The sequence below is a fragment of the Carassius carassius genome, chromosome 10 (genome assembly GCF_963082965.1).
Source record: "Carassius carassius chromosome 10, fCarCar2.1, whole genome shotgun sequence".
NCBI classification, from domain to species: Eukaryota; Metazoa; Chordata; class Actinopteri; order Cypriniformes; family Cyprinidae; genus Carassius; species Carassius carassius.
In genome coordinates, this window is record NC_081764.1 from 30220962 (window position 1) to 30232807 (window position 11846).

Sequence of the window (11846 nt, forward strand, 5' to 3'; positions counted from 1 at the left end):
GAGTACATTTTTAAGAACTTGATATGTTTTACCTTTTGCTGTTATTTTAACTTGATCGTGGACACTTTTATTTATCATTGACTTTCAGTATGTGATGCTGTGTTCCAGTCTGTGAGGATTCATGTTTTATGAAAGCAATTCCATTAGGGCATACTGAACATATATAACCTATCTCAGCTGTGCTGATGCATTTAGCATTTATGTATAGGATTGAAAGTGAGATTCTCTCATTTTCATGATTTTGTTGTAAACTCTGGTATTGGAGTACGAGCAGTCTTAACAATGATAAATGTTTCCTTGTACATTTGACAATCAGTGTAAGGCAATTATTGTGGTTCCCCCCTAAGCGCTGTTCTCTGTCAGCTATGTGCACCTGAGAAATCTCATTCCCACATCTGTCTGCTCCAGATTCTGCTGGGGGAGCTCGCATCCTTCTTAACTAAACCTGAGGCTACGCAGGAGAAGACAATTGTTACGGCTGACTGCTGCTATTTCAACCCACTGCTGAGACGCATAGTCCGCTTCCTTGGTAAGCAATGCTTCCTTTTTTTTATTCTTATTATTCTTATGTAAATTGTTAATCTTTTAGAAACAAAGCATCAAACTTTTCCTGTTACATTATAATTTTTGGGTCTATGTGTTTGTGTGCAAGCACCTTTACTGTTTAAAAGCTACAAAGGTTCCATTCATTTATATGTTTTCTATTTTAAAGGATTAGTTCAACCAGTAATTGCAGAACATTTTTTCTAGTCCTTGTGAAGCAAAAGCAAAAACAAATCTATCATTAAGGGAGTTTAAGCCATCATTTCTTGCCAAAATTCTCGATTATAACACTTCCTTCAGTGAAAAAGTCCATCCCATGTTGTCCTCTCACATCAAAATCCACTGACATATTTGTTTAGAAATGTTTTGGACTGTTTCCGCCTCTAAACAGTGCTTGATTTGTGCTGATTTCTCTCCTGATTCAGACAAGATGACTTTTTCACTAGAGAAAGCAATGTTATGGATAAGGGACTCGTATTCCAGCCAGAAGAAATGGTTTGAATTAAAAACATCTTAATGATTGATTTGTTTCTTACAAACTTGCAGATTTTTGCTTCAGAGGATATTAATTATTGGACTGGAGTCTGACGGATTGTGATGTTTTATCAGTCATTTGGACTCTCAATCTGACGGCACCCATCCACTGCAGAGTTTCGTTTATTGAGCAGCTCTTGCAATGCTAAATTTCTCCAAATCTGTTCTGAAGAAGAAACAAAATCATCTACATTTTGAATGGCCTGAGTGGGAGTAAATGTTGAAATTTTTTTGCCGCTTAATATTTTTGTGAAAACCATGATATTTTTTTTCCAGGATTCTTTGCTAAATACAGCTTTAAAGAAAATAATTTCTTTGAAATATAAATCTTTTGTAATGTCTTTAATGACACTTATGATCATTTTAAGGCATCCTTGATGAATACAATTATTAATTTCTTTATAAAAAATGTACTGTCCCACAAACTTTAGAACAAGCTACTTTAAATGACAAAAAGAATGTGAAAATCCTCTTATAATTATCAAGTGGTTGATGAAATGTTTTCTTCCTCTTGTTCAGGTGTGTATTCCTTTGGCCTTTTTACCACCACCATCTTTGCCAATGCAGGGCAGGTAGTGACAGGAAACCAGACACCTCATTTCTTGTCTACTTGCCGCCCGAACTTCACAGCACTGGGCTGCCATTCAGCGCTGCAGTACATCACGGAGCGGCGAGCGTGCACCGGGAACCCTTACCTCATCACCTCCGCCCGCAAATCATTCCCCTCCAAGGACGCGGCGCTGAGTATGTACTCAGCTGTCTATACAGTGGTGAGTACATCCAGGACAATATTATACTGTGACGAGTGGGGCGGGGCCGAGGGACATGGGAGCGAGGCCGGGGGAGTGATTGGAGATGAACTACACCTGTTCGTCCCACCGGTCTCGCGGCCCATGGAGGAGATGGAAGGATATAAAACTGGAGCGACGACAGTGAAGGACGAGAGAGGACCAGGCCTGGGCTTTTAGTTGTGTTTTGGTTTTTATTTTATGCGCACCAGTCGTCCGTGAGGGGCTGGTGCGCTGTTTTGTGTTTATTTTGTTATTAAAATGGTTTTGATTGTCCGCCGGTTCCCGCCTCCTTCTTCCGGATGAATATCAAGGTTGATATCATTACAGTGGTGCCGAAACCCGGGAGAAGGAGGGACGTGCTGCTGAAGATCCCTCGCCGCTGTGGTGAATCCGCGGTGCCATCGAGCTGGCGAGGAGTGTGCCGCCATGGACGCTCGAGGCGGTGGGCTGGAGCGAGTTGCCGGGGACGGGCGAGCTCGCTACCGGCCGCCCACGATGTGGAGAGACGGCTGCCGTCCGTGAGGGAGCGGAGGAGTCGGCGCCGTTCGCCAGGTGGCCGGAGCCTGCTGCCTCCGCCGGAACGGGGAGGAGCAGGGAACGGGGGACTCCTGCCGGCTGCCCAAAACCGGAGGAGCCGTCGCCGTCGCCGTCCACCGGGCGGCGGCGGAGTGTCGTGCCGTCCGCCGAGGGCCGTCCAGTGCCACCGCCAGGCGCCGCGGAGGAGATCACCCAGCTGGTGGAGGGCCGAGCAGCGGTGCGTCTGGGAACCGGAATTTTTTTTTTTTTTTTTTTTTTTCTTCTTCCTCTCTCCCCTCTCTCGTCTCTGTCGCTCCTCCTTCCATCTCCTTTTCTCTCGCCTCGTCTGTCCTACCCCCAGGTTCCCGCAGGTCCCCGTGAGCGGCCCCCCCGGAGGGAGGGAGGGGGGGGGGGGGAGTAGAGCGCAGTCTCGGGAGTACCCCCCGGCCTGCGAGGGGCGATGGGGGTATGTGACGAGTGGGGCGGGGCCGAGGGACATGGGAGCGAGGAGATGAACTACACCTGTTCGTCCCACCGGTCTCGAGGCCCATGGAGGAGATGGAAGGATATAAAACTGGAGCGACGACAGTGAAGGACGAGAGAGGACCAGGCCTGGGCTTTTAGTTGTGTTTTGGTTTTTATTTTATGCGCACCAGTCGTCCGTGAGGGGCCGGTGCGCTGTTTTGTGTTTATTTTGTTATTAAAATGGTTTTGATTGTCCGCCGGTTCCCGCCTCCTTCTTCCGGATGAATATCAAGGTTGATATCATTACATATACTTAATAATGTTAAAATAGCTTTCATATTCTAAGATATTCAAAGTTTTTTTTTTTTTGTTTTTTTTTTTGCTGTGATGGCAAAGTCCAAATTACAATATTGTTTCTTGAATAAAAATACAATAAAAATACAGTTAAAAATAACTTAATTAATAGCATTTTAAAAGTTTCAAATATCATTTATTAACTTAAGACATTTGTATGTTTCCGAAAAAAAACGAAATCTTTGTTTGAATTGAGTTTGGTCATGTCTGTTTAGTTCTATTGCTTTTCGGTTCGTTCCTTCATTTGTCTCCTCAGTAGTTAATTAGCTCCTCACCTGTTCTGTTTTCCCCTGATTATGTTTGTTGTGTATATTGAGTCCCTCTCCTCGATTCATTAAATGCCGGATATTATTTGTGAATGCTGCTTGTGTTTCCCTGTGTTTTGAATGGATTTTCATTTGGGATTATTATTAAATTATATATTTGATTACGTTCGTCTTTGTGCATCTACTACACAATATTGTTTCTTAAGACATTTTTGTTTTTGAAAGTAGTTCATAATTCAATCCCAATTTAGCATTTAATTAAAATACAGGGAAACAAGGTATTATTGTACATAATTGTGAATGTTTGAAATATACATTTTTGGCAGAGATTAGCAAAGCCGTTATTCCAGTTTACTAAAAAGTTTTTGTTATATAATCCTTAAGATATTATCATAATGTGTTGATTTAGTACTCAACATCCTTCTATTATTAGCACGCTTGAAAATGATTCTGCTGTTTAATGAAGTATGGACACTGCAGTACACTTGCTGAAGTATAGTAGTGTGTGTAGACACCACACAATTGTGTGATTTCTACCAAGGGGGCTCCCAAAACTCTAAACGTGCCCCTGCATTTGGATATAAGTCTTTATAAACTTTTAAGTTTCAAGTCAAAATTTTGATTTAAAAAAAAAGGCCCAAAAACAAACAAGTTCCTTTAGAAACCATTTAGTCTCATTAATGTTGTTCTTTTGAGGGATGAAGTCTATTTCATAAACTACTGGATCTAACCATCACAGACAGAAGTGGACGCCCAGGCAATAAATGAGAAGAACAGCTAAAAGCACCATTGAGCAGTGCACAATAGACTCTGGCTTCATCTGCAACAGAAGAAAAGAGATGCTTGTTGGCCTTCTGGCAGTGTTTTGAAGTAACAACATATGACAAATAAAAATAAAAGGGCAGAATGGGCGAAATAACTTCAGGATTAGTTGTAAAATGATTAGACAAGAGCATGATGCATGAATTAATTACCAATGTGTATTTTGTGTATACTGCAGATGTATATAACTCTGGTATGGAAGACTAAAGGCACAAGGCTGACCAAACCCACTCTCTGTCTGACTTTCCTCTCATTGGCTGTTCTGGTGGGCATCGTGCGTGTAGCTGAGTACCGTAACCACTGGTCTGATGTTCTAGCTGGATATCTCACTGGAGGAGCCATCGCCGCTTTCCTGGTAAGAATCTGTCAACCTTGGAGACCAACAAACGCTAAAGCCAGGCAGTTCAGTGCATGCCCATTTGAGTATATACACTACCATTCAACAGCTGAAGAAATGAACTATTTTTATCCAGCAAGGGCACATCAAATTGATCAAAAGTGACAGTAAGGATATTATTTGTGTTACGAAAGATTTCAATAAGAGATGTTCTTTTGAGGTTTCTATTCAGCAATGAATCCTGAAGAAATGTATTATTGTCTCTCCAACAAATATTTAGCAGCACATCTGTTTTCAACATTGTGGAAGGGAAACAGGTCAATTTAGCTCAAAGGGAATCATTTAAGATTTTAAAGGGAATTTGAACAGAATCACTGTTTCACGGCTGATCACTGAGACGCCCTGCGATTCACTGAATGAGCCGTTTAACATCAAATCTGCGCTGGATATTAATATCCAAACTATAGTGAAAACACTATCAATTAGCACAGTAACCAGATCGGCAGTTTAAGACATTAACTTGTAAGCACAAAACACAAGATACTTCTCTCTTTTCAATATGAATAAGGCTTTATTAGATAAATCTAAGACATATAAACTAATCTAACACACAAACACACGCACACATTCACTCAAGTTGCAGGAAGATCGAAAGTTAGGGAAGAATGAGTTTAAGAGAATGGAAATGTGGAATCCCAAGTTTACAGCAATACGTTAAATTGCATAGACATGAACAACCATCAATCACTTAATTAACCCTCGCATTGAGTTCCTCAATGAGGTTAAAGTTATATTAGATACACCAGCACCAAATGTCTGAAGGTACATTGCCTGTGTTCCCGTTGTTGTCGTTGAAAGGGGTATCCCGATGTCGCTGATTGGCTGGAAGTTCAGTAGTCGTTGAAATGACGTCTTGGGAAGCCCGTGGTTGGGCGTTGGCTGAAGATGTGGAGTTGTGTGGCTGGTTGAAATTGAATGGGCAGTCGAGGTCAGATGTCGGAGACTCGACGTTACAAAACTTAACTCAGAACACAAAACTCTCAAACGGAAAAGAAAAGAAGTAAAGCTTGGCGAGATTAGGTGGTGTTTCTTCTCATCGTGGCTAAGTAGCAGCAGGCGTGCAGGCCGAAGCACGCTGGAACCGCGTTCAAAGAACGTTTAAAGCATGGCTAAAAGCTAAAGCTAGGAAGCAAAGCTACAAACCAAAAGCTAAAAGCAGGCATGACTAATAGCAGAAGCAAGGCTAAAACTAAAAGCAAGATTTTATGGTGTCCAAAGTATTTAAACTGGCCTGTTGGCCACACCTCAAATGTTGTCTTGACCAATCAGATATTGTCCTGGCTCGGGGGTATCATAAATCATATGTTATCTTATCAAGCATGTGGTCCGAATTTTCCCGCTCTTGCAGGGTCTAATTTTGGACATGATTCCTATAACAAGAATATGATACATTTGACAAATAACTGATGGTCATGACTGTTTCAAGCTAACAGATTCGAACACGTACATACTAAACATGAATATGTATCTTTAAGCTATACAATAGTTATTAAAAGACATACACAATAAGTAATTAAACATGATAGTCAAATGTGTGGGTTACACATAAATGAATAAGGAGTGAAGCGATGGACTGATATTCATTTATACGTCTTTTTGAGTTCATTTTGGTCCATATATATGTAGAAAAGACAGTTTCTGTGCCATTATCTGACATAGGGATGTTCTGTGGAGACCAGAGGTTAAAAGGCCCCCTTTAGGAATTTCAGTCTGGTTCTGCTAGGTGGGGGAAGTGTTTAAGGATATTGTGTATAACTCTCATGGGTTTACATGTGATGTCCGGCGTTGCATCTCAATTACGAACAACAAATTTGACAATCTCTTCTCCGAATTGAAATTGTCAATAATTGTTCTAGTGGTGTTAATGTTGAAAGCTGTTCTGTGAAAGAGTTGGTTGGTTATCTTGCTTGGGACTTGTGGCACAAAATGTTTTATGACTTCCTGTTGCCTTACTGAGGAATTGGGGTCGTGTTTCAACCACAGTCCTAATCGACTCTTTAATTTGTCTGATTCGGGTCAGATCTTCTACAATTGATAACTGATAATAAGGAATAATAATAACAATAATAATAATAATAATAAATGTTTCTAGGACAGCAGATTTCAAATTCAGCTTTGTATCAGGAATACATTACATTTTAAAATGTATGATTTTTTTTTTTTTAATTGTTATAATATTTCATGACAAATAAATATAGTGTTGGTGAGCTTTTTTCTTCAAAAAAATCTTACTGACCCCAATGTTTTAAACAATAGTGTAAAAAATACACTGCATTACATGTACTACATCGCTGAATATCTGGAATCTGCATCATAAAGTTGCAAGAATTAGCATCCAGCTAAACAAATGTATCTACAACTGAAAGAGTTCAAAGAAAACCATCACAAACTCATCCACTTTGGTTGAACAGGGTTTTGTGAACATTGCTAGTCCAAAAAGAATGACAGAAACAACCCCAAAATAATGAACCAGCCAGACTGCCACCTGGATTGCACACATCATTGCATACTATCTAGGATGGATAGAGTGCGAATTGGGACACGGCCAAAGTCTCACGCCATGTCAGAGGTTAAAACAGGTCATTACTCTGAGCACATACCTGTTAACAGCTAATACTAGTACGCATATGTTTAGTGAATCTGCAGCTAATCTGCTAGCTTTATATTCCACCCTTCATCCTCTTAGACAAGTCCAATCACAACCATACCAAGGCTGAACATGCTCTGGACATAAAGCCTTAATCCACAAGATGCAGAATTGCGTTGTCGTACTGTAAATGCTTTGCACGTTTTTGGTGTCATTATAAACCCTTGCTCTTGGTTCACCTCCAGGTCACATGTGTGATCAATAACTTCAAGCAGACCCAGTCTCAGCTGCCACCCTTACCGCCCCCTGTGCACCCTCCACGCCCGGAGCCCTCGCTCAACGTGCCCATGGTGGCCATGCACTGTGTAGAGAGTCCACTCGAAAAGTTAAGTGGCCCTCAGGTAAGGGTGACGGGTGGGTGCATTGAACACCAGGAAGGCGTAGGAGATTTAAACAAGACCTACAGTAACTGTACTGTATAATAATATACCTGCTACAACTGAAAGAGGTCGGCTGCCCACATACTCGGGGTTTTTAAATAGCCGTGAATAATGGGATCATATATTCAGAATGTGGTAATACTCATATTATTGGCTCTGAAGAGGAGTTTGGTGCATTGTTTTTTTCTTATTAGCTCGGTTCCAACAACTAGTTACCAGTCTACCTAGACAGCATTTTAAGGCATCATAGGTGTGCATCAGATGTAAAGGCTGTTCCAACAAATATCATAGGCTCCTTATTAACCAGATTTTAAACTATATTGCATCCAGTGTCGGAGATGAAATTTTTCAAGAGATATCATTTGCCCCTTGGGATTGATTTCCAGGGTCACACAGAGAAATTTGAACCAAACTATGTTACAGACTTCTCATTAAGACCCTAAAGAATCATATCAACTTGTGGAAAATGGGAATCTGATGACCCCTTTAAGGGGACAAGCAACTGTTGATTCAGAAGCATACACTGGAGTGAAACAGCTATGAATAAAGATTTTGCTAGCAAAATCCACTAGAGGGGGCAATCTGACTAGTCTCCCAGCTAGTCAAGTGAACTCTTCATTGGATTTCTGGAGTTTGAGAAAAAAAACATTGGAAATATTGAAAATCGACTCAAAAACAAGCTCAGCCGTCACACTAAATTTGGGTTGCTGTTTATATTTTTAATGTTTCAGTAAAAATAACCGTCTACATCAGACACAGTAAAACCCATTGTACTCAATCGACTGGCGAATAAAATTAGATTAACACAGAGGGCGCATGTCCTAAAAGGTTGAAAACCCCTGTTATAGATAATAACATTTTCTCAAAATCAACAAAATCCATATTTATACTGCAGAGATGGAACAGAAGCTGCATCTGATATGCCATTTAGGTTTATTTAAAGCTTGTTTAATGTTACTCAAAGGTGACATACATGTATTTACACAACAGTTACATAATATAAATAGCCTAAAAAATATGTAGAGCTGCAATATGACAAAATTTTGTAAATGTAGTGGCATAAAACGGGCATTTTTTTTACCACTTTTATCTTAAAGTTGGGAAGCATTTTGGTTCATTTAGGTGGCATTTTTGCCCCAACCCACAATAATTTCTCAATCTTAAAATATTTCTCAATTTTGAAATGTCACCCTGACCCTGTTCTCTCTCTTCTGCACTCTTTCAGAAATGCTTTGTTTTCTATCCTCAGCAGGTTCCAGGGGTTTTGTACACAGGCATCACATGACCATCAGCCATACCTGGCCCCCGCCCCTCCCGATGTCCTCATCCACTCACGTCGCTACATCTCCAGTGCAGTCTAGACATGCCTTCAGAATATTCTACCTGCGCTCGCCCTAGACCCTCTCTCACAAGATCATACTCCACTCAGGTCTAGGGGCTCCCCGTACTCTGCTGCCCCCTACTGACTCACAGAGACATCTATAGAGATCTATTGGGGTTTTTTTTCTCTTTGTAAATTTGCAGTGTATTTCCATCATTAAATGCCAGACACTTTTTGTACATTATAAAAAAGATTTTCTCATCTAACAGCCATACAGAAACTGAATATCAACTGTGAAATGTAAGATTTCAATTAACATCTACTGACATTTAAGAGTGAACGGGAGAAAATCAATTCTATTTTTTGGAAATATAGATTGGTAGGATGTAGCAAACTACTAGTAAGCTTATATGAAAGATATTAAATAGATTATTAGCTCTATTTTTATGGCTAAGTATTTGAGTTAAGTATCCATAGAGCAAAATATTGCATTGTTCAGAAATAGGGTTATAGAGAATCAAAGCTATAGCTGTACAGAGACAGTTTTCAAGGGTGTAATATATTTAAGAGAATTTCATTGTAAAGGAAACAAATATGTACAGAATGTAGCAAATGTTTTATATCTTGCACTGTATAAAATGTGAATGTTTTCCCTTGGAATTTTACTAGAATTATTGGCAGGTTTATTCAATCTGTAATATAATCCAGAACCAAAAATCCAGAGACTATAAGGAATGACCTCAGGTTTCATCCTAAGGTTAATGGGAGACATCTGCCAACTGTCCATGTCTCACTGTAAGATCATACAATTTTACTGTTTTCACTAAACAACTTCATTCTGTAGAATATACTGAATGTGTTCAAGAGACTCCGTTGTGATTTATGTTTATTTTTTATTTTTTTGAGATTGTGAAACTGAACCAGTGGAAATATTCTGTAAAGCTTGTTGTCAGACATTTTGTCTATTGATGTTATTGGCTTTTTTTTAAACCAGCATTTTTCTACATCGTACATCCACTAAAGTGAGATAAAGCCTTTGTGTGTAACATGGTGCTTGAATGTGACTGTTCAGGTATAGCCCTCCTTACATTTTATATTAAAAAAAAGATAGATGATTCTTGCAGAACAAGCTCATTGTTAATTAAACATTTAATTAAAAGGAAACGTCTTGAATTGTTTTATTGCAGTTCGCCCCTGATGGTGTGTGAGAGAAAATTACACAAGCTAATAAACATAAGTTACTGAGGCCTCTGGTCCTGTCGATTGATTGTGCATAAAGATCTTACAAATTCAAAACCTTATTAAAACAATATATATATACACTACTGTATACACTACCCATTAAAAAGCATGTTATCTTAATATTTTTTTATGTTTTTGAAAGAAAAAATATATGAGAAAAATCTTTTAGGAGTTGTGCAGCAGACACTGCAGGGCCCTGCAGTTATATGTTATGTCATCTCAGTTGTCTATTTTTACCTTTGGGCCTATAAATGTCAGGAAACTGCATCAGGCTGAGAAGTAGCTGACATAATGGAATTGTTTAGAGACCAAACAGTTTTTTTATTTCATTATCATATCAAATAACATACCCTACATTGGTTTGGTATGCATAATATGGATAAGAATACAGATGCCATAGTGTATCTGAAGCAGAACAATGTGCAAACGAAAGCAGGGTTTAGAAAGCTCAATTGCTGTCTGCTTACCTGGCGTGTTGTCATGTAGTGACAAGCCTTCTATTGACAGTTTATCTGCTCATCTTTCATGCCTCTGAGTATTTCAGATTAAGAGTAAGAAGGAAGGTAGAAAATGGGGAGGGCCAGTTTGGTTATTGGTAATCCAAAACCACTGTTGCTTAAATTACAGCCCTTTCACTCTGTTTGCTTCATTACCATATAAGGAAGAATCAACCCACCTGAGGCCAGGTAGACTCAAACTTATACTTGTCAGTGCGCTTAAGGACTCCCAAACAAGTTTTCTTGCTGCGAGTCTCCATTTTGTTTATTTCCATAAAATCAAACTTTCTGCCACAAGTCAGTTTCACATAGGATTACCAGCAAGAATCTGTCTGACATTCTTTGTGACCTTACGTGAACTTTTCTTTTTTTGTTGGAATTTTTCTATAAAGGAGGCCTGTTTACTTTGTTGCCAATAACAGCAACATCATTTACAATAATCAATTCACATATCTGGCAACCCCTGATTGACACACAGAGAAAAATGCAATATCTATAATCGCCCATGAAGATAATGTGTCAGTAGTTTACAGACCAGGTCATCATAGTTATCACCTGACCACTGGTTATTGTTTTATGATATCCTAAGGGTGACTTATAGCAGTATACGTTCACTTTAGTCTCCTGCTCTCTCTCTCTCAGTCCTTACCTCTACAGTATGTTTAAATATACTGAGGAAAATCACTGCAGGAATGCAAGTACAGACAAAGAACCACATTCCTTCACTAACAACTCCACCAGCAGCCTTCCTCCACTCCAGCTTCCTCCAGCATTTATGAAGCATCTAATGTTTTTTTAGTGTGTAATTATATAAGCAATTTCAGTAGTAAAATGTGTATAAAAATTAATTAATGTATATTTAACTAGCAAAATCTATTTTTGCCTCTTTCCAGTATAAAACAAAACAAACAAAAAAAATTTAGTTAAATTAAACTCAATGATTAAATCCTAGAACTAACAGCCTTAACCTAAGATCAATGTTTTGGATCAATTTTAAAGAAATGATCAATCACATCTTTTGATTGACACGTCCACAGAAGCGCTCAATCATATAAATGGGCGGGGCACGGG

General features: G+C 39.3%; 1 protein-coding gene across 1 annotated transcript; it reads left to right on the top strand.

The window, feature by feature from the left end:
• Positions 1-200: 200 nt before the first annotated feature.
• plppr2b (phospholipid phosphatase related 2b) lies at positions 201-9183 on the top strand. The gene is made up of 6 exons (XM_059559538.1): positions 201-216; positions 323-529; positions 1597-1847; positions 4470-4646; positions 7521-7660; positions 8965-9183. Exons 1-6 carry the CDS (start codon positions 201-203, stop codon positions 9074-9076), a joined length of 903 nt encoding a protein of 300 aa, XP_059415521.1. The 3' UTR covers positions 9077-9183.
• Positions 9184-11846: the final 2663 nt, after the last annotated feature.

Excerpts from the sequence above, each read along its gene's own strand:
- plppr2b (XM_059559538.1), top strand. Across the intron at positions 1,848-4,469 it reads ACTCAGCTGTCTATACAGTG|ATGTATATAACTCTGGTATG; the intron begins GTGAGTACATCC and ends TGTATACTGCAG. Across the intron at positions 7,661-8,964 it reads GTAGAGAGTCCACTCGAAAA|CAGGTTCCAGGGGTTTTGTA; the intron begins GTTAAGTGGCCC and ends TTCTATCCTCAG.